Genomic DNA, 26,620 nt, shown 5'->3' on the forward strand with positions numbered 1-26,620 from the left:
ACGATTTACGATTGAATGATGATGTGTTTATCTCGGCAAAATCATACAGTAGCATAACCGGACATAACACGCACGATACACGACACACGATGAATTAGATCGATCATCCTCAACTCTTCATCACATCCACATCCTCTTCATCGAAGACCCACTATCATCCTTCGAACCTCAAGCTGAGGTAGTGCTCAATACTGACTGATCACAAGATCTATCCTCCATTTGCCCAGTTGCACCATGACAACACCCCTTCTACCTTCTTCCCTTCCCCTCATCCCTCTTCCTCCCCCTCAAGTCCTTTATCCTCATATGGGAATCACCATTCCCCTATCCACCACTCAGCTCGCCCAGGTGCTTAATGCCGTACAATCGAATCTAGGCGGGAAAGGTGGTAATGGCGAGAGAGGCATGGTGGGCGTCGTACCTGTCGCGGAAGGAGATAGGAGGGTGGGAAGGTGGGGATGTGGTGAGTGTTCTTTTTCACTCATATGATCAGTGAGCCCAGGTACATCAATGCTACCTGGAATTCTACTCAAATATAGATATATATTACCGAGGGATATCGTTTATTGGCATACATGCTTATATATGTTGTTGTGATTTTCCCGCAGCTGCCAGAATCAAGAACGTCCACAAGAGTCCGAACGACGATGATACGTATCACCTGGCCGTACAAGGATTGGTAAGCTCCACGAACACCTCTCATCACATACAGAAAGACATTATGTTCTTTGCGAGATCAAGGCTGATCCTCTTATGCTGTCAGGCTCGTATCCGCCTCCCTCGATCTCTCCCCCCAGTCCTCTCGATCCTCCCTTCCATACCCGTCCCTACATCTCCCTACTCCCTCCCACTTCCATCGGTGATCCCACCCACTACCGATATCCTACCTCTCGCATTCAAATTACTTCCTGAAGAACTCCATAACCACATGAACACCTCCCCTCCATCTTTACTATGTGATATACTCGTGACTATCCTGGAGGTAGATCGAGATACGAGAATCGAATTACTGGGTATACCAGATATCGAATTACGATCTCAGAAAGTCAAATCTATACTTATCGACCTCATCACCTCAAGAGGTCTCACACGGTCAACATCTCCATCGGATGATGAGAGAGCTTTGATAGTCAAACCTAAACAACCTCAACCGCTTTCCGTTATTGGCGGTAAACCCAAACCACCTTTAGGATTGGGATCAAATTCTTTCCCAGAGGATTTACGACCTCTCTTCGAATTGTTTCAAAGGAGGTTAGATGAATTGTCGTTAAATGCAAGAGAGACGATCCAAAGGGAATTAACAAGATTGAAAAAGATCCCACCTCAATCGGCAGATTATAGCGTATCGAGAACGTATATAGAATGGTTGTTGGCCCTTCCGTTCAAAAGGGTAAGTGAGAATTATGAGATCGATTTGAAGAGCGCGAGGAAGAGGTTGGATGGGGATCATGAGGGTTTAGAGGGCGTCAAGAGGAGGGTGATTGAGTATTTGGCTGTTTACAGGTAAGTGACACAATCTCTCTTTGCTCCTGTGTATATATATGACATACAAAGACATCAAGAACGGGATGCTGATCGATCGAGAGATTTGTATAGACTGAAGAAACAATTGTTCGACGAATCACAAGAGAAGAAAGCTCTCTTAAACTCCGCTCAGAGTGATCAGAGTCATGATAAGCTCGATCAGGAAGATGAAAAGAACCTTTTAGAGCTTATACCATCTGCAACTTCTGGGAAACAGAACATAGAAAATCATCTGCATACGCCAGTGGTCGGTGGAGACGACGAACCTCCAACTGATGTGTATAGGGATAAAGGACCGATATTGTTATTGGTTGGTCCACCCGGTGTAGGCAAAACGTAAGTATATTTTAATCCCAGACCACGACTGATGGATTTCGATTTGGACATCATCCAACAAGCAAAACAAAATCTCATATCTCATAATTCCTTAACTCGTTCTCAAGCTACAGCTTTTTTGGCTGACAACCATCCGATATACAGGTCAATCGCAAAATCACTAGCTACTTCTCTCGGAAGGAAGTTCCATCGTATCTCCCTTGGAGGTGTGAGGGACGAAGCAGAGATTCGAGGTCACAGAAGAACGTCAGTTCTAGCTTCTTCACTGACGTTCCATCGAATGATAAGCTGGTATAGCTGACTGCAGATTATGAACCAGCTACGTGAGCGCATTGCCTGGATTGCTCGTACAGGCTATGCGTAAAGTTTGTGTCTCAAACCCCCTCATATTGCTCGATGAGCTTGATAAAGGTAAGCTGGAGCTGTTGAGGTCGATGACATTCCAGCTAACACAATCGGATAGTTGGACATGGCGGTTTTCACGGGGATCCTTCTGCTGCGTTGCTTGAAGCGCTTGATCCAGCGCAGAATTGGAATTTCCACGATCAGTGAGTTGAAATGATACGCCTTTCTTTACTTAGTTTAAAAGAGCATAGCTGAGTACCGAGAATCTGTTTATAGCTACCTCGGCGATGTACCCATCGATCTATCTCAAGTGTTATTTATCGCCACTGCCAATAGCCTCGATACAATCTCTTGGCCTCTATTGGACAGATGCGAAGTGATTGAATGCTCGGGATATATCATCCCCGAAAAACTAGCCATCGCACAAAAGTTTCTGTTGCCTAAACAAATCAAGGAATGTGGGATGAATGATACCCTAGTGAAAATGGATAAAGCCGTATTGGAGAAAGTCGTCACAGATTATACGAGAGAAGTACGTTTACATCAATCACGTCAAAATTGCATAATGTCCTGAGTATAGCTGATAACGATTGGTGTAGTCTGGAGTGAGAGAACTCGAAAGACAGATTGGCAAATTATGCAGGAACAAAGCTGTTCAATATTCCATCTCAAGAGAACCGTCCCATCATGAGAATGCGAACGGGTACGAATCCAGGGTCAGTGTAGAAGATGTAGAGAGGATTTTGGGAGTATCGCATTACGGGAGAGAAAAACCTGAGAGTGGTGTCAGACCAGGTGTGGTCAAGTAAGTTGAGCTTCTTAGTCAGATGGACTGATCCGACGCTGATTATTTACACGTGCCGTCTGGTAAATAGTGGTCTGTCGTATAATGGTTCAGGTAATGGCAGTCTGTTGATCATTGAGACGCTGCTCGTACCTGGTGGATCAGGTAGGTTGGTAATTACAGGTAGATTAGGGGAGGTATTTAGAGAGAGTATAGAGTTGTGTCTCACTTGGGTACGTCGCTTTCGCGATCAATCAAATCGTCTCCCAGGGAGGTATTGTTGATCTGAAGTGATTCGGTGATTCAGGTGAAATCTCGTTCGTTGAGCTTGGGTATCACCGATTCACCTGAACAAGATCCCTTGAAAGGGTATGACGTTCATGTGAGTTCAGATAATGACCTGATTCTCTTGGAAAGAAGAGATTGTTCTGAGCCTCAGAGGTGAATAGTATCATATACCGGAGGGAGCGATTCAAAAAGATGGGCCTAGCGCAGGTATCGCAACTGTATTAGCATTTATCAGCCTGCTTACTGGTAAAGCAGTAAGTAGCGATATAGCTATCACCGGTGAGATGTCATTAAGAGGTTCATGGTGAGTTTCGACTTCAGTCGCCTAATTCGATCGGCGGAATAGCTAATGGATGTCGTTATTGTAGTTTGAGGATTGGAGGGGTGAAAGAGAAAGTGATAGGTGCTCATAGAGTAGGAGTGAACAAGTGAGCTAAACAATTTCTTCGCTTTTGTTTTGACCGAGATATCATGACTGATGCTGCGATTATTGACTATTTCAGGATAATCCTCCCTAGGACCAATCGACCAGATGTGGAAGCAGATATACCTGATTTAGTCAAGAAGGAAATACAATTCGTTTATGTAGATAAGATCGAACAGGCGATCGAGGAAGTATGGGGTAAAGATATCTGGGTGGGACCCGGAGCTGGGGAGAGAGATATGAGAATAAAAGTTGATGCGAGGTTGTAAGATCGCTTGTATGATTGTCTTTCTTGATATATACGTTTGATTTGTACTGGTATGCTATCCTGTCTGTATGATACGTGTATGATATGTACTTGAGAGGTTTATGCATAAGAGATCTTTTATCTGGACAGTTTCACCATTTGCTGTCAACGCTAGTCCGGATTTACCGGCATACTTGAGTACCATGTCCGAATAACAACAACAAAGATAACAGATAACTCAAGTCATATCACCCATCATACTTATCTTATCACCATATCGACCTATCATGCCTCCAGATAGTTCACCTCTCGGAGAATCAACCTCGACATCAAGAAAAAGAAGAGGTCTAGCATGTGAGAGATGTAGAAGTAGAAAGCAGAAATGTGAGTGTACATTCACCCACCCTGTCTTCTTACTCGTACCATTTTGAGCTATTGGCTGATAGATGGGATAGGTCTACCGGGACATGGAAGTAGATGTAGGAACTGTCAAAGGGCAGATACGCCTTGCGAATTCATCGAAAAGAGCGCTAATGAGATATACCTTCAGAGGTGGGTTCGGTAAACATCTCTCTTCCACTCTTCACTATACGATGTTAGCTGCTACTGATATAATTCTGTGCACTTGCCAGGTATACGACGGAATTGGAGAATAGAGTGAAACAATTGGAGGATTTTATCAATACAAGCGTCGTTACGGGCAGACAAGGATTGAGTCAGAGTCCACAAGTACATAGTACAACCCAGGATTCGTCACAAGCACATGGAGATACTCGTGCGAGCGCAAGTGCGAGTGAGGATGATAATTTAGCTACCGGAGTGGGATTTTTGAGTCTCAATGTGAGTAATTGTCCTTCTGTCATGCGTTCGTTAGGAGTTGATTGCTGAGTTTGCGACTACAGGGAGGCTCCGATCCGTTATACCTCGGTGGAAGCTCTGGGGTAGGTTGGGCGAAAGTGTTGATGCAGTGAGTATGAGCTCTCTTTCAACTCATCCTGAAAAGATAAAAACCTGCTTTGTCTATTTTTGTACTGATCAAGCATGATATGCTAGTTCTCTCAAACACAAAAATACCGTCTCAGGCAATCCCACTTCCCCACGTATAGCTCGACCTTCACCCTCTTCTCATCCACCCCACCCACCAGCCCTACATGAGAATCTAACTCCGTTACCTGACCCACCATCAGAAAATCTAGGCATACATTACATCACGACGGTTTATTATAGGGTTCAATCTCGATATGGATTTTTGGATTGGGTCAATATACAGAGTTGGCAAGCGGACCATAAAAGATTGTGTGGTTTACGGCCCCTCGACTCTCTCTTGACGAACAATGATACGACTACGACCGTCCAAGATCATTACGGAGCGTTCTTTCTCTGGATGTTATATGGTCTAGGAGCGAAGTTGTGCGAGAATGATATTGGAAGTGGGATGGTCCCTGTCTCGCATGAGGTGGGTTCACCTGTCCTTACTGGATCCTTTCCACATATACCTTCAACACCTTGCCATGCGCTATAATCTCGATGATATCCGCTGACCCATAGATACCATATCGTCTCCCAGGTGTATTTCAACACTGCTCTGAGGCATTTCATCCCGTTATCGACCATTCAATCACTAACCACCGTCCAGGCCTTACTCCTCCTTATCGTATATACCTTCAGACACACCTCCTCGGATCTGAGTCTGTGGCATACTGGCGGACTGGCTATTCGCTCGGCGATCGAATTGGGATTACATAGGAAGATACGTTCAAAGGAAATTAGAGAGAGGGACCCGAGAGCTTATTGTATGAGACAGAGGGTATGGTGGGGTGCTTATATTTTGGATCGGTAAGTCGTTCAGTCAAATGAGACGCCTCGATAGTATGATTCGAGATATCTCATCTCGTTTATAGCATGCTAATGATAGTTGATTTCATACATAGGATGATAGCTATCCAATTTGGAAGGCCATTCGCAATCCAGGATAGAGATATAGATATTGAATTACCCGTAAACCTAGATGCCAATATCGCAGATCAAGAAGCACTCTGTGAATTGCTTAATGCTCAGGCTTTGATGCCTGAGACTAATAGACCGGGAGAAGAGTATCGTAATGGATATGGATGTTTCACCTCAGTAAGTATCGTCTCACTATGATAATCATACACCCGTCAAGAGGTACTACTTATTATTCTTCATTCCTTCGATTTGATCTAGATGACTTCGTTCATACATACCATCCGTCTGAACCAATTGAAATCGAAGATACATGAACAAGTGTACACGGTGGATAAGCCTATACGTCATATTGAAGATTCCGATGCGATTCAAGGTATTTTGAACGAATTAAATATGTGGAGATCAAATTATCCACTACAGCCTGATAATAGAATACCGAATTGTTCACATGAATTTTTCGAAGTTGAATACCATAATGTGAGTGTCTCATACCTCGGAACTATCCCTTTTCTAGCAATTGGACCCTGACCGATATATTGTTACTTGTTGCACAGTGCGTCCAGATCCTCTTGCGACCCCTAGCTGCGAGAGACGATGCGCCGGATTATTGGTTGAGTAATTGCGCGGCGAGCGCTGCAGCCGTTTTAGATGTAAGTTAATATTGATCATGACATTTCAGCGGGGTGCCCACTGAGTCACTGTGACATCCTCATATAGATTGAATGTCAGTTACTTCGTCGTGATTCGAAGAACCTAGCCACTTGGGTATTATGCAAGATCTTTATGAGGTGAGTCAGAGTATTTATAGCAAAATTGCACCATTCACGCTGATAGCTTGTTACTTTTATACTTATATTCTCACAGCGGCCTTACACTTCTGCATGTGATATGGAACCACCCGCAAGTATTACCCTCATCCACCGTGTCCAGGGCCTTGCGTTCATGTTCTACATGTCGTAAGTCCACCTAATTCAATGATGTTTCTTGATGGCTAATCCCATCTTGTGTTTAGTTTTCATCTACGCCCAGCAATTCCCAATAGCAGGATCCTATCTCGATTGTTTCGAAGATCTCGTCAAGGCATTCGACGAAAGGCGTGAAGCACATGCTCGACCAATCGACGATTCCAATAATGGTAATATGAGCGATATGATGGGTCTTTCTCGCTCGAACGATAATATAGTAAATGGTAATACTGCTAGCTTCAGTATAGGAGACCAAGCAGGGGCAGTAAGTCAAGCGGATATCTGGACCGATCGATTGGACAATATGGGAGGGATGTTACCTGGTTTAAGGGAAGATCTAGCTTCGTGAGTTCTATCATTGTATACACAATCTTGATCTTGTTGGCGAACCACCGATGATGGTTCATCCTGATAGTTTGATCAATTCTTTCGGATCAACGAATAACGAACAACCTATCATGACTATGGCTGAACCTATATCATTACCTGTGGCCATGGGTAATAACACGCTCGCTGGCCAGACCAACGTAACTGATCCAATGGTAGAGATGATGTGGAATTTACCATTCGACTCTTGGACGGGCGATCAGACGATAGATATTTCAAGTTTGTTCGATAATTCAGAGTTACAAGGGTTTGATCTTTTAAACGGTAGCAATGTCAACAACAACAATAGCAACACCATGTTGTAATATCGTAATTGTATGAATGCATGTACCTCTATGATATACAGTATGGATGTGTACAGTTCATCTAAAATGAAAAATCACTTTCTATTGAAATAGTAATAGTATCACGAATGTCCTCCGAAGAAGAAGCTAACATAATCTCATATTTACCCTTTGGTACTTTCCAAGTACTCTTCCACGTATCCCAGATTGCGAATGATTCTTTATCCAACTTCATCTGGACCTCGTGCTCTTCACCAGGTTGGATTAGAGAGCTCTTCTTGAACCCTTTCAATTCCCTTCTAGGTCTTTGCTCTTCGCCTTCAGGAGGAGAGATGTATAGTTGGACAATCTCCCTTCCAGCTACTGAACCGGTGTTTCTGATCGTACAGGATACTTCGATTGATGTGGAAGACTCTATTTCAAGAGTCGTCCGAGAAGTCACGATATTCTGATACGCAAAAGTGGTATAACTGTCAAATACAAATCAAATATAAGCCCTAGTGCCATGATTCATCCGAGCTGTTGACTGACCTCAATCCATGACCGAATGGGAAAGCGGATTCCGGACCATCCGTTGCAAACTGTCTGTATCCAACAAAGACACCTTCATCGTAATGTACCTGTAAATCCCTGCTTAGCACTACATCTCGAAAGAACACACTCAAAAGGTGTACGGAACCTACCTTTCCTTCCACACCTGGGAAGCTCCTCTCGGTCTTATGTGACTGGAAATCCGACAACAATCTTGGAACCGTAAACGGTAATTTCGCAGAAGGGTTAACGTCTCCGAACAAGACATCAGAAAGACCATTCCCCGTTTCATTCCCATTATAGAAGAAATGGACTAATGTGCTAGTTCGGTCGATGAACGGTATTTCGAGGGGTGTACCACTTTGTAAACATACGACGCTATCTTGCCGGACAGATAGGATAGTTTCGATGAGGTTTAGGGTGGGTTGGGGGAGTGACATTGATTGACGATCGAATCCTTCCGTTTCGAATTCTACAATAAAACCAAGATATTAAATGATCAGTAAAACACTGACTAATTAGATGAAGAAAGATGAAGGTGGGAAATGGAGGGAAACTTACCAGCATTCAGTCCAGCTACTAACACGACTATATCAGCTGATTTTGCCAATTCCACAGCTTCCCATATGTGTTCCTCAGGTGATAATTTCAGGTATCCACCGAATCTCAATCCACCTCTTGAGCTTAACGCTAAAGGTCCAACGAAAGATGTCGAAGCTGACGGAGAAGCATATTCCACCCTTATATCATAGGTAACCCCATTTTCCAAGTGGATCTCGCCAATCTCTTCTCGAGATCCTTTACCGTAAAATAATTCTCCAGGAATTGGCGAAGTGGAATTATCAATCAACAAACTAAATAATGTACAAGACCTCAAGTGAGCTCTAATATTGTAATTCTTACTTGGATCTGGATCGGTTCACTTACACATCATCAACGTATAAGTCCGATATACCCAATGCGCCCACACCAAATTCGTAAATTCCCGAACGGGAAGGAGTGAACGTAGCGTTGACAGTGGCATAACATGCTCTATTTAGTCTTTCAGGTAAGTTGTCGTTGAAGAACATGCTCGAATTGGTAGTTGACAATTGATGGATAGCCTTTCGAGAATGGGAAGAGGAAGGTTCGTTATAGAATGTTATGTCGAATCCAGGTTGTCCATTCGGATTTCGAAGTTCTTCACCCTAGCACACAAACAAACAGATTGGTCAGCTTAATTCACAATCATACTATGTAGCGTTCAAGTTGATGTTTGGCTCACGATCAAAGGTGTTAATTTATGAGCATCACACCCTCTTGCATAAACCACTTCTGATCCTTCCCCTACAGCTGCTCTGATACCTTCCAATGGACTGACAGTATATGTCGGTTTGAGTGCGGCACTACCACCACCGAATATCTGGGCTCGTTCGGCGTTAGGTCCAATCACCGCTATTCGTTTACCTGATTTGGGTAATGGTAAAATTTTGCGATCATTTTTCAAGAGAACCACAGCATCCTATATCAACAAATCACAGGATTCATCAGTATTATACAGGTCATAGCACATCTTGACTTGTTATATACAAATGAACTTGCCGCTGCAGATTGTCTCATCACTTCCACAGCAGGACTGGGATTCTCATTCTCTTCTGCTTCACTTGGTATTCCAGATGGTATCAATCGATTGACCAGATGAAGCACCTATTTGTTTTTATGTATAATACAATCAGCATTGCTCTCAGTTCCAGTCTTGACCTTCCTCTACACGATCATCAGGTAGACACCCACCTGTCGAGCTCTCTCGTCAATTTCTGACTCCTTTACTTTACCGCAAGTTACCATTCTCAGTAAAGCCGGTCCACGTATGATAGATGGACCGGGCATCTCGAGGTCCAATCCAGCTTGGATGGCTTCGTCGGTCGAATATGTCCCATGCCTGATTCGTCCTCTGAGTCAACTTGGATTGCCACAGTAACGAACATCCGGATCAAGTTTATGGCTTACCAGTCGGAGATGACCATACCTTCACAAAATCACGCATTTTAATAATGCCTCAATAACGAGTCTATGGGTTCGTAGACAATGGTATGGTAAAACTCACCTTCATATCCCCATTCTTTCCTTAACAAGTCCGTTATCACTCCTTTCGTCTCAGAAGCATGTTTACCGTTTACTCTGTTATAGCTCGTCATGACCAGCCAAGGATCCGATTCTCGAATTGCAATTTCGAATGGTTTTAAGTAGATCTCTCGTAGAGATTGTTCGTCCACTTCAGCTATGTATATCGGAAATACATTTTAGTGCTGGATCATCTACAGTATCACGTTGGGCTCACCGCTTATTAAGTACTGAGCAGGTGGTGTATAGTATTAGCTTCTACACCGTGTACAGAAGGTGAAATCAGGATGAAGCTTACTCTATTCGTTTCCTGATCATTACATATAAGGTGCTTCAACGTAGCTGCTACACCAGTACTTTGGCAACCTCTTATGAAACCTCCAGCTAGGATCCCACTGAGTAATGGATCTTCAGAGAAACTCTCAAACCCTCGACCATTCAAGGGGGTACGGTGCATGTTAACCGTTGGAGCAAGTAATACGTGTACACCTGGTTGACAACAACACCAGGTGAGCAGCACTCCCTTAAGGCAGAATGATAGACCCACCTTTAGCTCTGCATTCATCTCCCAAAGCCACTCCTACCCGTCTCACCAAATCTACATCCCATGAACTTGCCAGACCGGTTGCACAAGGGAAACAGGCTGCAGGTACACCTTCGAAGAATTTCGTTCCTCGACATCCATTCGGTCCATCCGATAACTACATTTATCACCCATCAGTGAACAATCGAATGTGAGCCATAATGAGAAGGCAGAGACTCACACGTAAAGACGGAATGCCGAGTTTGGGTATATCTCTCGTATGCCAATTATCTATTCCAACAACCCAAGATTTTCGCATTCAGTCATACTCCTTACCGAGAATTACACTGAGCATTGAAGGCATTTGAACATACCTTTACCAGACAATAAGGATACTTTCTCCGGCAATGATAATTTTGATAATACTTCTTCTACATCCAATAGCTTGTATCTGATCTTGCTTGATTCGATACCTTGTCCGTTGAACGTTGAACGTACTGCTACAGGCATATTGGTTGATGGTCAAATGTATTTCAATCTTCGAGCGGCGGGTTAGCTCCCATCAAGTTGTAGCTTTTAGAGACTATAAACAGACTGACACAATTAAGACATCACTAAAACACGCAAAGGACGTCCTCAATGTCCATGTTGAACAGTCGGTTTTGCATTGAGCTTTCGACGTTGTTAGCCGACATCATTGACCAACCGGCAATGTAATCTGATTCATCGCTCATCGAAGTGGAGGAAGATGCTTTCTATCGGCTTCACTCCGTACTGTCTTTCCTTTCTTCCCTGCGTAGGGTTTCCACAACAGGAAGGGTGTCACCTAGAGAACGGGAAGGGTGAGTTGCAAGATTCGACAGTTATATTTTGCTCGACGCCGAATTTCGGGTATTCCTACAACGTTATCTCTGGTGGCTTATATTTTTCCCATTTTTATCGCGTATTCCGATAGGGTGTTTATGCGTCTCATTTCCACTTCTCTCTCTCTTTTGCCTTTTGCACAACAACAATGTTTAATTTTCTGCAAATTGCAGATCTGTCTCTTCTTCCTTCGCTGAAAGGCCTATCGATGGTCACTTGACAGACAGGTCTTCTCCTGCTGTTCTATCGGAACATGACCGATCTCGTCTAGTACTCGTAGCCCAGTCAAAATATGGGTCTCGGGATATCGTACCGGAGCACCATCTAACCCCATCCCAACCCATCCCATATTCTTCACATCGTATCGTATCGTATCGTATCGTATCGGACCCTATCGTATCGATTTGGATCCAACCCGGTGAAGAAACTGTGTAATCTACGATATATAAGGGCCCACCTGTGAAAGACAAAAATTTCAGGCCGAGATCCAATTCATCTACTTCTGGTAAACCAATTTTCAAACGATATTTTTTGTTTGTCATTCTTGATACATACTGTATTAGGACTCAAGATGACTTCGCCTTTACCTTTACCTAAATACGAAGACAAGTCCCAAGACCTCCACGATTTGGGTGGAGATGAGAAGGGACCCGAACCCAACTTGTTGGATGCTTCTGCTGTTGATGCCGAAAAGGAATTTACGGTAGAGGAGAATAGAATTTTGTTGAAGAGGATCGATTGGTATCTTATGCCTAGTGAGCTATAATACCATATCATAATAATACGATCGTAACAATCCTGATTGTCATCGTAATACTGATGGAATGGTTGGTCTGATCTATCGTAGTTATGGCTATGACCTAGTAAGTAAATAGATGTACAGCTCTCAAATTGAAGATATGCTGACTTTTCACTTTGCAAAATCCGCAGTGGTATTCAATATGCCGATAAGCAATCTATCTCGAACTCGACTCTGTTCGGTATCGCTACTGATACTCATCTTCATGGGTAAGTGAGCTATTCAGTCCACACCTTTCCAACCTCTCATTCTCATGCAAAAAGGGGTGGTTGACATTTGGGGTATCATAGCCAACAAACAGCTTGGCTGTCCACCATCTTCTACTTGGCCTATTTGGTATTGTAAGTGGACGTTTACAGTATCCTTAGATCTGGCATTCAATGTGCTTACGTATCCACACAATAATCGTAGTGAAGGTCCAATGAACTATATCATGCAAAAAGTCAGACTCGGTCGATTCCTCTCTATTGCGGTTTTCATCTGGGGTGCTCTGGTAATGCTCATTGCTACATGTCAGAACTGGGCGGGTCTGATGGTTCTTCGAACACTTATTGGTGCATTTGAGTGAGTGACTTCAAGCTTTCGCCTTTTCGGAGACAGTAAGGTTTAGAATTATAGATCCAAAACTGACCAATTGTACTACAATAGATCATGTATCTCCCCTGGATTCCTGATGATCGTCGCATCATGGTACAAACGTGAAGAACACGGTATGAGATCTATGATCTGGATGGCTCAAAATGGTTTCTTCGCCATTTTCACTGGAGTAGTCACATACGGTATAGGAGTGGCTACTCAGAACAATGGTGGAATAGCAGCTTGGAGAAGTATCAATTTGTTCCTCGGAGGTATGACTTCAGCTTGGGCAATCGTATTGTTCTTCCTATTGGGCACACCCGATGAAGTTAGATGGTTATCACCCGAACAAAAGAAACAGGCCGCAGCCCGAATTGTATCTAACCAAAGTGGTGGAGGAGGTCAATCCGAGTGGAAATGGTCACAAGTCAAAGAAGCTTTCTTGGATCCTCAAATTTATTGTTATTTCTTGATTTCGTTCTTGGCGGACGTACCTAATGGTGGATACGGTATTTTCGGTGGTATTGTAACGAAAGTACGTACAAGACGCTATAATCTACCGTATAATATAGTAGCCTGACGATACTGTGATTACGTCTTATTAGTCATTCGGATTCACCTCCCTTCAAGTGATCTTACTTAACATGCCCGGAGGAGCAATGGGAGGATCGTTCAACGTACTTTCTGGATACTTGGCTGGTAAATACAAAAATACCAGAACATACTATATGGCATTCTCGATGATTGCCGGAACGGCTGGTCTCTTGGTAGCTGCCCTTTTACCTCAGGAACACGCTTACAGATGGAAGAAATGGGGTGGATTGTTGTGCATGTCTATTTACTCTACTGCTGTGTTCATGGGTTGGAGTATGTTACCTTCAAACGTCGCTGGTGAGTCTCTTTCTTCTGCTTGAAGATAAGTGTTTGAGTAGAGGTTGATGGCTGATGAAATGGATGAAAATTACAGGACGAACTAAGAAATCAGTAGCTTCTACTATGTCCTTCGTAGGTTATTGTGTAGGTAACATTGTTGGATCTCAATTGGTAAGTTTGTTCGTCTTTGAACTTTCGTCGCGTACTAAGCGAAGGAACGTATCGAGTACTAATGTTGTAATGTAACTTTTAGTACCAAGCCAAAGACGCTCCATTGTATCGACCAGGTCTTATAGCCAGTGCCATCTGTTTCGGCTTAACATTCGTGGTCATCTTCATCCTTCGATTCTACTACATCTACGTCAATGCTAAACGAGATAGACAAGCTAGGGAATCAGGTCTGACTGTCGAAGAGATGGAAAGGTTGGGTAAGATCAATGGTGAGAATGATTTGACGGATATCCAAAATCCTCATTTCAGATATTCTTACTAAGATGTAAGTTTCGCCAACAACCAAGTAAGATAAGAGTAAAATTGTGTACGAGTCTTGTGGGTATATAAGTGGAATGGTAGAGGGTGGCGTTGATATTCAGTTTGTCAATTTGAGTATTCGTATAAATCTGATACGGGCTATTAGCTACAGCATTAGGAACGTTGTTCTTTCTCTTCCTCTTGATTTTATTATTCAGTATCTTTTCACTGTCATGCAACTTTCATTAGGGGATGGACCGGTTGACTATTAAGATGAACGATCGACTCTTGCCTCATCATCTTGCGATAAACCCATATCAGCGCATAAAACATACCCTCCTTTCATGATAGCCCTATCGAGATTTGCTGCGGTCTGGCGGGCAGAATCAAGTGAGTGCACAGCACCGAAGTGAGGTTACGAGGCGAGTCAGTGAGGTCAGTGCGTGATTGATCTGATCATCGTCTGTGCGGATCATTCTCAATTTATCCATTTGGGAAAAACAGAAACGACTCCTTTCATCCATCTCTGATTGATTGATTATTTGATTGATCTTGGAGCAAGTGGAGCATCATTCGCTATTCGACAGTGATGATAGCTATAGCTTAGCATCTCCGTATCAGTCCGATGTCTTCTCTTCAACGCTTTCACAATGTACAGACGATTGTTGACATGATTTTGGTACGTTGATAACGAGTAAACAGATGAATATGTAAATGTAAATGCGGTTCCGGAAATGGAATAAGGAAATAGAGTTGTGCCTTGTCATGTCTTTGAGCTTTTCTTATTCGGATCTTGTTACTTTTTCGTAGCTGTGATGCACGCCTGGACCTGCTTCTGTCTGATCTCCCTCCCACGTTTCTTGTGGTTTGCGGTTAGAGCGAAAGGAGGGTTTTGAGGTTAAATTGATTTACCCTGAAAGGAGGAGATAATCGGAAACGGCACTGGTACGTGTGAGGCTGCCACGCGAATCTATCTATCTGTTTCTCTCTTTTTCGCGCTACTGCTACTACCCTGGAATGATCCCCACCGTACACCATACACCACACTTAGTTAGATGATACTATCCTTCATCCTTTTCTTCTTCTCTTCCTTCAATCTCTTTCCCTCTGAAAACTAACCTATTACTCTCTTTTCATCTCATACATACCCCTCTTGTCGCTCTCTTTCAAGATGGCTCCCATCCAAGTCAAGAAAATTTGTTGTAGTGAGTCGCTCGTCTCCTAGTCACGAACCGCACGGACGGTATCGTCTGCTGCGCTTTTACCATGATAACGAGAGTAAAGGTCAATTGCTGATGTTCTCTACTCATTTTTGACTGAAGTCGGTGCTGGTTATGTCGGTAAGTCCCTCTCATTCACAGATACATGACCAATGAAGGTAAAGAAGCTGACGGCGACATTTTTAAGGTGGTCCCACCTGTGCTGTCATGTACGCGACTTTTCCTATTATCTTACGCGTCTTTTGCTTGAGCGACTAACGTGTTTCCTGTTCCACCATCGTGTCTATAGTGCTTTGAAATGGTGAGTATCATCTCTTCTTCACTTCTCACTTTTCAAGTCCCTTTTCAAACCTGTGGACCAGCTTCTCTCCTTATCATCACCTTCCTCCGAGATGAAACCTCCACGTTTTACTCTCTCACCTCATCAAATGGTGAAACAACGCGTATCTCCCCTCGCATATCTTGTCTCATAACAAGCATATCTTCCTCAGCCACTCTCTCAGTATTCCTTTGCATGTACACGCGTAACACGCACTGACCCGCTACACCTTCTTGTCTAGTCCCCACATCCAAGTCACCATCGTCGATCTCAACCAACAACGAATCGACGCTTGGAACTCTGATGAACTTCCCATCTATGAGCCAGGTCTCGATGAAGTCGTCAAGGCTGCCAGAGGAAAGAACTTGTTCTTTTCCACCGATGTCGACAAGGGAATCGAGGAAGCTGAGTAAGTCACCTATACCTACCTCACTGCTGATCGGTCCATGCACTGACGGGATGAACCTTCGATAGCCTCATCTTCGTCTCCGTTAACACTCCAACCAAGAAGTCTGGTATCGGTGCTGGTTTCGCCGCTGACTTGAAGTGAGTAAATCATCGTCCTCTCCGACGCGCAGAGACTGATGCACCACTGTTGTCTTGCAGATTCCTCCAACTTGCTACCCGACGAATCGCTGAAGTCGCCAAATCCTCCAAGATCGTTGTCGAGAAGTCTACTGTCCCCTGTAGAACTGCCGAGTGAGCATAGATCCCCGTTATGCTCGCTGTATCAGCTGACAACCTTGCAGTGCCATGCGAACTATCCTCGAAGCTAACTCCAAGCCTGGATGCTCTTTCGATATTCTTTCTAACCCTGGTATGTCCCTTGTGGCTTGTCTGAATCGAGCAGACTGCTGACAATGGGATTTTAGAGTTCTTGGCCGAAGGTACCGCTATTGAAGATCTTTTCGCTCCCGACAGAGTGTTGATCGGTTCCCTCCAAACTCAACAAGGTAAAGACGCTTGTGAAGCTCTTACCCAAGTTTACGCCAACTGGGTTCCAAGAGAACGAATTCTCACTGTCGGTCTTTGGTCTTCCGAGCTTTCCAAACTTGCTGCCAACGCTATGTTGGCGCAAAGAATCTCATCCGTCAACGCCCTTTCAGCTATCTGTGAAGCTACCGGTGCCAACATCGACGAAGTCGCTTATGCCGTTGGTAAAGATACCAGAATGGGTTCTAAGTTCCTGAAAGCTTCAGTTGTGAGTACAATATCTACCTCCACAAACTTGGAAGTGGCGAACAATGCTGAATGATGAAACTGCTATATTAGGGTTTCGGTGGATCTTGTTTCCAAAAAGATATCCTCAACTTGGTCTACCTTTCCGAGTCTCTTCATTTACCCGAGGTTGCCAAGTACTGGAGAGCCGTTGTTGAGATGAATGAATACCAAAAATCTCGATTCGCCAACAAGGTTGTTGACACTTTGTTCAACACCATCACTGGAAAGAAGATCGCCATCCTTGGTTGGGCTTTCAAGAAGGACACTGGTGATAGTCAGTATATCTCCCTACCGTACTCAAGTCGATGCAACGTGCTGATCTGGTTCAAATGTGCAGCTCGAGAATCCCCCGCTATCACCCTTGCCAACCACTTCTTGAACGAAAAGGCTAGAATCAACATCTACGACCCTCAAGTAAGCAAGGACCAAATCTGGCTCGATTTGACTGAGTGAGTTGTTTTCTATTGCATGGCATACCCAACAAATGCTGACCTTATGAACTGATAGCTACGGAGACATCCCTGCTGAACCCAGTGAGTTGAGCATCATAGGTAGAATACCGCTTGAGATTGTTTGTACTGATTAATATCCTCTTCCCTCCATCAGTCAAGCCCCACGTCACCATCTCTCAATCCGTTGAGGAGGCTTGTCACAACGCTGAAGCCATTGTCGTCTGTACCGAATGGGATGAATTCAAGAAGCTCGACTGGCAAAAGAGTGAGTACCCACAACCTCGACAGTATAATATCTGCTGATGACATGTCCATGCCCTAGTCTATGACAACTGTCCTCGACCTGCTTTCGTCTTCGAGTGAGTAACTCTGGTTGACATAAAGCACATATGAGATGGTACTGATATGACTGAATCTTCGCAGCGGTCGACTTATTCTTGACAGAAAAGCCCTTACCGATATCGGTTTCAAGGTCACCACCATCGGTACCGGAGACAGATTATAAGGTCGCCTCCCTAGTCACACTTGGATATGCCTTCTAACTCTTACAGATAATTGCTACCCATCATCATATACTCCATAAAATAAATATTTTGCGCTCGCTCTTTTTTGGTCCATCTTTATTGAAATAGATTTTCTTACTCTCATACTCTTATATACTCCATCATGAATACATTGCGAATAGTCTTGTGGTTTGGTTGTCGCATTGAATGGGATGTTTGTAATCACCTAAATAGGTGTGATATATGGTTGGTAAGATCGGAAGAGTGCGTGAGTAGCGACGCGAAGGTGGAGGTTGTTTGTGATCATGATCAAAGATAACAAAGTTATTGTGCTACCATTTCGGACTCTGTGCAAGGCATTCAACCCCTATTATGATGCTCATATGATAGCTGTAACCTCATACTCACCACCATCACTTGTATCCCTATCGTTCATTTGAGCTTGACAAGCGAGAAATAATGGAAATCTCAACAGTTTCTCTCGCTCCTTTCCTCCTTGACCCTCTATCCGCCGAATCAAAATCCGAATGTCAGAAAGCAGCCGAATCGCTCATTCTCACCGGAGCATTGGTTGTGAGAGATGAAAGAGCAACCAAGGAAGCGAATGATAGATTTCTGGACTTGTTCGAAGACTATTTTGAGCAAGGTGAAAGGGAGCTGAAGAGAGATGAAAGGCCAGAAGTTGGATTTCAAGTTGTGAGTTCTGTTCTTCTCTCCTTCTTCTACTTCATAGGATGTTTTTTTGCTAAATTGTGATCATCTTTGATAAATTGGCTTAATTAGGGAGTAACATTGGAAAATACCGAAAAACCCAAGTGTGCTTCCGATGAGAATTGTCAAAATATCATATCATCTCTTGACGAAGCTGAGAGACCAGTGGATCTGGGTAGTCATGGTGCTGATCCGAAATGTAGGTGAGTATAGAGTATATCCGTTTGACATTCTGGCAATAACGACACGGCTCTCTTGTATCGATCATGTCCTTGTGCTGATGATTATTTTCGTTCTTGGGATGTAGATTTTTTCACCGTATGTCCGAGAAACCCCCTTACACCTCACATTTTCCTGTACTCGAAGCGCCGAATGTCGTCCCCGAAAAATTCAAGGATACATGGGAAGAGGGTGTGAACGAATGGGGTGGATTTATGAAACAAGCGTAAGTGATGACTGTCCCATAACCCTCTTCGTTAGGGACAGAATCATGATCAATGATACGATAACATCCATAGTGTCGAAGGTGTAGCTAAGATGGTAGCTTCTGGATTGGGGTTGGATGTAAATACGTTTACAGATGCTGGTAAATATGGGTGAGCTGATGATCTCTAATTCCACTGTTTCAGATCACTGCACTGACCATTTTATGGTTATATTTCTGCTTCCATATGCTAGCTCACATCTTCTCGCACCTACTGCAACGGATTTAGTGAAATATGGTGAACTCAATACGTACGTGTGCGACTGCGTGCAATACCACGCATCCGAAAAGCAATACTTACTCAAAACAGCATATATGCAGGGTTTCACACCGATTTGAACTTCTTGACTATACATGGTCAATCGCGGTATCCCGGATGTAAGTAGGGATCAACATGTGAGCGTGCAGGGCTCGTGCTGAAGGAAATGTACTTTAACTTGATACAGTACATATATGGGCAAGGAATTCCGGTAAGAAGATACAAGTGAAAATCCCACCTGGATGTCTGTTGGTACAAGCTGGAAAACAGATCGAATGGTTGACTGGAGGTTTGATCAAAGGTGAGCTGAGTGTCGGTCATCATGCAGTATGATTTGGTGAAGAGCTCGCTGACAAGTATCTTGGTGGTTCAGCTGGTTATCACGAGGTAGTCTGCACCCAAGCGACCATGGATGTACGTCCAACGGTATTTGGTCCCATTCCCGCTCTAACTATGGAAACTGATCAGATATATGTGGATTTCAGACTATTGCCAAGAGGAAAGTAGAGTTCCCTCAAAGACCTCTGATACGAATATCATCGACCTTTGTGAGTGTCCCATGATAAAGGATACAATCGAGATATCCTATCGATTCAGTATACTAGTTTATCTCGTTCAACTCAATTCTTGGTTTCTGAGCTAATCAAGTTTACGACCTCTCATGTTAGTTCTGGCACCTTACTCCCGATTTCAATCTTTCTCCTATCCCCACGCTGAAAGACGAAGCGGAGAAGCGATTTGGCAAACAAGAAGACTATGGTGAGATGCTGGTGGGTGATCAAGTGAGACGGTACGTTGAACCACCACCATGACAATGGTATTGTCCCTAGTCTTGGCTTACCCTAATAGTCACTTTTCTTACCAAACAGAGAGCTGGGCTTGATCGCGTTGATGGCACCTTCATGATCGAACATGAACCGACCGAGGCAACACGAGTATCCGTTCAAACCGATCATAGCTCACACAGTACAATGTCTTGTCTCGGATTTAATCGAGACTTGCATTCAGTCGAACAGGCACCCAATCACGGCGTCTCACTTTCTAACGTATACTTGTCCATTCAAATATTTCTCGAGCTGTTTTAATAAGTTTCATCATCAATACAGATATATGCGTTTCATCGATCATGCTTGTATGTAAATCTATAAACAAGGAAACCATTACTAACCGTACCTCAGAGAATGCTTATACTGATGGTCTTGGTGTACTCACATTAACTTGATTAGCGTAAAGATTGGACGCCATTAATTATACGATATCGGTATGTTGGCGGTTGGGCGGCGCGGATGAAACTGATAGAGATATAGTCAAGGTATCGCGTTATCAACCTAGGTTGGTGATGTTTCGATTCTGAAATAGACTATGATGGTCTGGGTTGTGGTCCAGAGTGAACCGCTCACCACATGCATGCATGGTATGGTATGGTATGGTATGGTGACTAACTAGCTGTTATTCATTCTTCGTTACTATCGGTCACACTGGCCTTCACTAGAAAGCAGTAATACCATCAAGACTATTACTGATAGTACTGTACCACTTATATCGAACCTACAACTGATCTAACATAACTTGAATTGGATTCATACAAGATGCCCACTCCACCATCCTCATCCTCATCTTCATCACGAAGTAAATTACCTTCTTCATCCCCTTCTTCCGCAAGGTTACGTCGTATCGCACCTTCACCCGTCAAGATTCCCGCGATCAACCAAACTTCGCCTATAACAACTAAAATTCAAACTGCCTCTCTTTTGAGCGACATAATTGCCTCACTTCCTCAGGAATACGAATTCGCGCCTTTAGAACTGATCATCCTCTCTTCACCTGATACTCAGATCCGAACCTTATTCGAAGTATTGGAATCATCTAGGACCGGCAGAAGGAGGAAATCGGTTGAGGGTGATGATAAGCTCCCGTTGATCTTTGATTCGAGGGGTGAATTTGGGAGACTGGCTCATGACGCTAGGTTAAGGAAGTATGGAATAGATGTACCTTATTCACCTATATTAAGCTGTTTCGAGGGTGAAGGAAAAGACGAATCGGCGGAATCAGAAACATCAAGTCCAAATAAGAAACGTAAAATTAGCAATACTACCAATTTCAACTGTGACGAGAATGGAGCAGATTGTACAACAGAATTACAATCTTCAACACCCACGAATAATAATCTGTCGTTGAAATTGAAATATGATATACCTTCACCAATCATGATAGATTTCAAAGAAGATATATTCAGTGAAAAGGGACGAAATCAAATTTGGTTGGACGAAATACCTAAAGAATGTACAACTAGACAAATCACGAGAAGACCTGGTAGAGTGGATAGGGAAGATAGTTCGAGAAGTATCAATACGTTAGGTCATAATTCCAGCAATGCAGAACCATCAATAGATTCGAATGGCGATTTGAAACGCGATGGGTTGGAAGAAGAATTGGATAACTGGAGTTTTACTCTTTCAGCTTATGAAGATGAAGAATGCGGCGTGGGAGGAATATCACAAGATAGAAAAGATAGTTTCTTTGCTTCTTTTGGTTCTTCAAATAGTACGATTGATTTGACTTTGATTAATACACCTTCGACATTGAATATCTCCTTTGATAACGAGCCGTCAATGACAATGACTACGAGCAATGATAAATTTCTATCGGCATCAAGCTATATACCGCCACCAACGACAACAACAACGTTCAACCCCAGCTCTATTGTGCAATTCGGTAAAGAAGACCAGAATTCTTTGGAATTTGACAACTCACCATTTTCAGACACGATCGTCATTCCTCTATGCACAGCAAGAGACGATGTATCTCAATTGCTGTTGAGCGTTGATCATGATCAAGTTGATGATAGTCCCACACCAAAGAATAAAACCGCCACCTACAGCAGCAAGGGCAGAGCAAGAGTCATTTCGGGCGATAAAGAATTACCTGCTCTGCCAATACTTCATCGAAATCAGCATACCTACCAGCAGTTGGAAGTGGATGAGGTCTCATGGAAGGCAGATGGACCGCGACGAAGCCAGGAGCAGGAAGGTGATCCTGTCGAATTGGCTCTGAAGGATGTTGATAAAAGTATGACTATTCAACTTTGGGTTGATCAAGTAAGTATCAGTCGTTCATGATCAACATCGTCATTCTTCGACTTGAATCTAACCATAAGACGATTGATAGGAAGGGTGTCGTGAAAATCGATCTTCGTTAAAATTCATTCGATCGATCAAACCTAATGTTTTCCGTGAACGTGAGGAGAAAGCCTTGAAGGAAGCTGCCTTGTGGTGTGAATCGCCAACTAGACCAGAATGTTTTCAACAGTCTGGCTGTTGGGAATTCGGTATGGATCCTAAAGAGAGAGACAAATGGTCTTTCCATCATGCTGTAAGTGTGACAAGGGATTGTACATAGACTGTGCCATTCTTCGCCCCTTCTTGCTTGTCGGTTATGATAGTCATGGCGCACGTCACTCACTTGTTTACCTTGTATATTCGAACATAGGCATTGGAGGGACTTCCCGTACTGCGCAGATTGACAATCAACAACGACGAGAAATACGATTTCCTATCTCGTTCAGCAACATTACAAATAAAGGAACCTGGTGTTTACTCGGTTTGCGGACAAGAAGAAAGGGGTAAAGCAGAATGGAAGTTTGAATATCTAGTTCAGAACAAAATATCACCCAAATCACGTGAACAAATAGCAAATGAAAGAGTAAGTGATACCAAACAGCTCGCGCACGCCGTCTTCGTACGGAAAATCCCATCAACCCTTCATGTGCAGTACTGACTATGGACTGTTGTGTGAATAGATAATCGTACCATTAGGGTTGTACGTTTCGCCAAACTTTTTCAACCCCGACCGAGCACTGAAAACTAGCCTGTTGAATCTGTTCAAGAAGACTTTGGCAAGTAATATGATGAGTGAGAAGATCAGACCTCCACATATTGGTAAACCACCTGCTCCTGCACCTGCAACAGCTGTAGCTACTTCAGAGAAAGAGAGTATTCCTACTACTACGGCGAAGTCTGAAATACCCCCATTACAGCATAGGAAACGATCTCAAACTCAATCTCATGTTCCCGTGATTGGAGCAGTAACGTCAAAAAACGTGACACCCTCACACACCCATACTCATGCGCATGGCCATTCCAGATCTGTGAGTCGGACCATCGGCGCGATCGCAAAGGCAGTAGCAGGTATAACCACGACTACGACTGCCACTCCAACTCATCAATTCAACCATGATATTGCATTCGATAAATCGCCTACTCCCAACAGCAGTAGTGGGAAACCCAGCTCAAGTGGTATGGGTATGGGTATACATAAATTCGGTACTAAGCCTGCAACATTTGGTAGATCTACTCTCGGATCCAGATCCAAAACACTCACTGGGGCCAATACGATTTTCGATAATGCTCCGGATCAAGAAAATGGTCTAACTCCGAGTGCAGAGGAGAAGAAGAAGAATCGAAAGAGATCCACAAGTTTATTTTCAAGATCTAGACCTTTTACTCCACCCGTGAATATAACTGAATTACATCCTGTTCCAATCTTATCTAACACTACGATAAAACCTTCCACTCCGACTTCAATCATCACTCCTACTAGTATGGGGATGTCGGGACTGTTAGTTCCTTTAAACAATAATAATCAAACTTCAATTTCACTACCACTTCAACAAACTAATAAAGGGATATCTTCATTAAGACCAAATCGGTTATCTCAGCCTCAACCACAACAGGGACATCCATTCTTACAACCTACATCACCTTCGCGAACTACTTCCACAACTACAATGATGAGTGGCCAGAGTTTGTTAAAGAGATCATCAAGTATAACTTCACGTTCAAAACCAATCCTCATCCATAATCAATACCACAACCAGTCATCTCACGATACTTTAGGTTCTTTACCTGGCAGCTCTAACACAAGAAGAGGGATTAGGAAAAGACCTTCTACCGCTGAACCTAGATTAGGAATGAGGTAAATCTCTAGTATCCATCAATGTTGTTACCTTCCCACTGTCGAAAATGTTGTATGAGTCATAGCAAAACCTTCTGCAATCTCTATTGAATATAGCTATTGCATGCCGAACGATGTGTTCAGCTTGTGGATTACTACATTGCTTACTACCTTTCTTGTACACCATGAACGTATGTAAATTGGAGTCTTATCAGATCACGCCATGATTTTAGATTGTGGATCACTACTACAGTATTTTTGGTGTTTACTGCTTTATCCATATTGGATGTGATGATACTGATACCATTAAACATATGAAGAATCTACAACCGCTGTACAATTGACTCCATGTCTGTTGACTTCCTGTCCTCGCTTAATCTTTTCCGTCCACCATATCTATCTTATCAGTTACTTGTAATTATGTGAATGAAGACGAATCACTTATCTTCTCTTACGCCGTTTCTATCCATGAACAATAAATACATCATCAGAACGCCCCTTCTCCAAAAATTGACACTCTTGACCCCGAGGTTGATTCAAACTCAAACTCAAACTCACATTCTCACCCTCCCCTTCATCCCTTTTCCTCTTCCCCCTATACTCCTCCTCACTCTCACTCTCATCCTTCTTACCCCTATTCGTCCGTCGGCGAGTACTCACACTATCTCTCCTAGATCTAGATGCAGATGCAGACACAGGTGTTGATGTATCTTTAGATTTGTTGGCATTCTTAGGCGGTCTACCTGGTTTTCTCTTAACGGGAGAGGAGACTTCTTCTTCCTTCTCTTCTTCTTCCTCTTGTTCTTGTTCTTCTTCCTCTGGTTCACCATCTTCTTCTTCGTCTTGAGGCTCTTCCTCTTCTCCTTGCTCGTCACCATCACCTTCATCCTGATCCTCCTCCTCCTCCTCCTCCTCCTTTCCCTCTGATTTAGTCGGACCATCTGCACCCCACTTCTCATCTTTACCAGGATCTTCCGCACGGGGATAAATCATTTTCTCCCAATTATCATCCGAATCCCTTCTACCGTCTTCTTCCCCTTCCCCTCCATCTTCCTCATTCCTTTCCCCTTCTTTTCCCCCTTGTTCTTCTTCGTCCTCCTTATCACTCTCTTGATCATCCTCATCTTCATCATCTTTTACAGCTTTATTCGCATTCGCATGTGAACCACGTCGACCTTTCCCCTTGAAATAAGGTAGATCAAAACTTTCTTTAAAATGTTCAGAATTAATCACTTTTGCCGACTTTGATTTTGTCCCTTTCTCTTTGGGTAATTCTGTAGATGATGATTTTCTTCTTCCCGTGGAGGGTCTACCCCTCTTGGTGGGTTTGGATTTACGAGGTGAGGTTATTGATATGTCCGATAAAGGAGATAAAGAAGATCGATCAGAGTTGGCTTTAGGCGATTTGGGTAGTAAAGGGGATAAGAGGGGTGGTGAAGATGGTAATGAGGTGGATGAGCTTGAGGACTGGATATAAAGTATATCAGTAAATATGTGCTAGTTCATCAAGGCATGAATGAAGTATGAATCTACGCAGAGGGGGAGAAAGTGTATCAGAGAGAGGTACGATGAACCCCATTGGATGAGATGAGACGCAAACATTCAACTCACCATCTCATCCAGCATCTCAAGGTTATACAGACCTCCTAACCGATCCCAAAGCTCTTCAATAGGGATCCATAATCCCGTACGTTTATGCATGGACGATTGAAGTTGAATGATGAGTATGTGCTTATGACGACCGACTGGGGTGGTGAAGAACGAAGAGTAAGGTAGAATATATATCAGCAGGCAGACTCTTTTTGAACATCGTCATCACCAGATGACAGCCAGTGTGTTCGTTTCTTTAAGGTATCGTAGTCATATTGCATTGTATATGACATGAAAGAGAGATAGAACGAGACAAGGCAGGAGAAGTTACTTACTTGGTCTAACATCGATAACACTTCTCAATAGAGCTGCTTCCCTACATACGACCAAGTTCCAACACAGTGTCAGCAGCATTTCAATATCCCTTCTCCTCGAGATTTCAATACCGAGAGCTCGTGCTGTGTGCTGTCATAGATATGACGTTCATTGACACGAGATCTAACTCACATATCTAATTCTGATACCGTGGGAGTGGGTGAATGTCCCATCATCACCTCGGGCTCGTTCTTGGGTTTGGGTGAAGGCGACATGAAAAACGTGTCGTGTCGTGACGTTATCTCGGTCTCTGATACCTGAT

General features: G+C 43.4%; 8 protein-coding genes across 8 annotated transcripts; 6 read left to right on the plus strand and 2 right to left on the minus strand.

The window, feature by feature from the left end:
* Positions 1–234: 234 nt before the first annotated feature.
* Positions 235–3,970, plus strand: L199_004396 (ATP-dependent protease La; the record flags this gene model as incomplete). Its single annotated transcript, XM_064890123.1, has 14 exons — positions 235–463; positions 609–679; positions 764–1,503; positions 1,597–1,860; positions 2,005–2,106; positions 2,180–2,271; positions 2,324–2,408; positions 2,482–2,737; positions 2,805–3,010; positions 3,081–3,222; positions 3,297–3,371; positions 3,439–3,581; positions 3,646–3,705; positions 3,781–3,970. 14 exons carry the CDS (start codon positions 235–237, stop codon positions 3,968–3,970), a joined length of 2,655 nt encoding a protein of 884 aa, XP_064746195.1.
* A 265-nt stretch (positions 3,971–4,235) lies between these two features.
* Positions 4,236–7,552, plus strand: L199_004397 (uncharacterized protein; the record flags this gene model as incomplete). Its single annotated transcript, XM_064890124.1, has 13 exons — positions 4,236–4,332; positions 4,404–4,500; positions 4,581–4,788; positions 4,851–4,915; positions 5,002–5,404; positions 5,516–5,784; positions 5,880–6,072; positions 6,154–6,372; positions 6,450–6,545; positions 6,613–6,683; positions 6,760–6,851; positions 6,908–7,205; positions 7,276–7,552. 13 exons carry the CDS (start codon positions 4,236–4,238, stop codon positions 7,550–7,552), a joined length of 2,385 nt encoding a protein of 794 aa, XP_064746196.1.
* A 61-nt stretch (positions 7,553–7,613) lies between these two features.
* Positions 7,614–11,198, minus strand: L199_004398 (uncharacterized protein; the record flags this gene model as incomplete). The annotated part of the gene is made up of 14 exons (XM_064890125.1): positions 7,614–8,001; positions 8,063–8,151; positions 8,215–8,534; positions 8,624–8,916; positions 8,990–9,249; positions 9,327–9,563; positions 9,644–9,748; positions 9,836–9,983; positions 10,052–10,070; positions 10,149–10,322; positions 10,397–10,654; positions 10,713–10,866; positions 10,930–10,979; positions 11,063–11,198. The coding sequence occupies 14 exons, from the start codon at positions 11,196–11,198 to the stop codon at positions 7,614–7,616; spliced, it is 2,631 nt and encodes an 876-aa protein (XP_064746197.1).
* A 925-nt stretch (positions 11,199–12,123) lies between these two features.
* On the plus strand, positions 12,124–14,293 carry L199_004399 (uncharacterized protein; the record flags this gene model as incomplete). The annotated part of the gene is made up of 9 exons (XM_064890126.1): positions 12,124–12,307; positions 12,400–12,415; positions 12,483–12,560; positions 12,642–12,692; positions 12,763–12,915; positions 13,000–13,462; positions 13,533–13,818; positions 13,895–13,971; positions 14,054–14,293. 9 exons carry the CDS (start codon positions 12,124–12,126, stop codon positions 14,291–14,293), a joined length of 1,548 nt encoding a protein of 515 aa, XP_064746198.1.
* A 1,149-nt stretch (positions 14,294–15,442) lies between these two features.
* L199_004400 (uncharacterized protein) lies at positions 15,443–17,988 on the plus strand (the record flags this gene model as incomplete). The annotated part of the gene is made up of 15 exons (XM_064890127.1): positions 15,443–15,476; positions 15,594–15,611; positions 15,679–15,700; positions 15,781–15,792; positions 16,052–16,219; positions 16,285–16,356; positions 16,417–16,509; positions 16,560–16,627; positions 16,683–17,011; positions 17,083–17,305; positions 17,369–17,480; positions 17,539–17,564; positions 17,638–17,748; positions 17,806–17,842; positions 17,907–17,988. 15 exons carry the CDS (start codon positions 15,443–15,445, stop codon positions 17,986–17,988), a joined length of 1,407 nt encoding a protein of 468 aa, XP_064746199.1.
* Positions 17,989–18,445: 457 nt separating this feature from the next.
* L199_004401 (uncharacterized protein) lies at positions 18,446–20,346 on the plus strand (the record flags this gene model as incomplete). Its single annotated transcript, XM_064890128.1, has 11 exons — positions 18,446–18,682; positions 18,770–18,900; positions 19,005–19,142; positions 19,216–19,293; positions 19,376–19,432; positions 19,492–19,559; positions 19,628–19,741; positions 19,814–19,854; positions 19,926–19,988; positions 20,109–20,230; positions 20,310–20,346. 11 exons carry the CDS (start codon positions 18,446–18,448, stop codon positions 20,344–20,346), a joined length of 1,086 nt encoding a protein of 361 aa, XP_064746200.1.
* A 683-nt stretch (positions 20,347–21,029) lies between these two features.
* L199_004402 (uncharacterized protein) lies at positions 21,030–24,418 on the plus strand (the record flags this gene model as incomplete). The annotated part of the gene is made up of 4 exons (XM_064890129.1): positions 21,030–22,538; positions 22,609–22,812; positions 22,930–23,142; positions 23,240–24,418. The coding sequence occupies 4 exons, from the start codon at positions 21,030–21,032 to the stop codon at positions 24,416–24,418; spliced, it is 3,105 nt and encodes a 1,034-aa protein (XP_064746201.1).
* A 437-nt stretch (positions 24,419–24,855) lies between these two features.
* L199_004403 (uncharacterized protein) lies at positions 24,856–26,573 on the minus strand (the record flags this gene model as incomplete). Its single annotated transcript, XM_064890130.1, has 4 exons — positions 24,856–25,860; positions 26,005–26,138; positions 26,319–26,359; positions 26,491–26,573. The coding sequence occupies 4 exons, from the start codon at positions 26,571–26,573 to the stop codon at positions 24,856–24,858; spliced, it is 1,263 nt and encodes a 420-aa protein (XP_064746202.1).
* Between the last annotated feature and the right edge of the window lie 47 nt (positions 26,574–26,620).

This window comes from Kwoniella botswanensis, chromosome 1 (genome assembly GCF_036426115.1).
Source record: "Kwoniella botswanensis chromosome 1, complete sequence".
Classification (NCBI taxonomy): domain Eukaryota; kingdom Fungi; phylum Basidiomycota; class Tremellomycetes; order Tremellales; family Cryptococcaceae; genus Kwoniella; species Kwoniella botswanensis.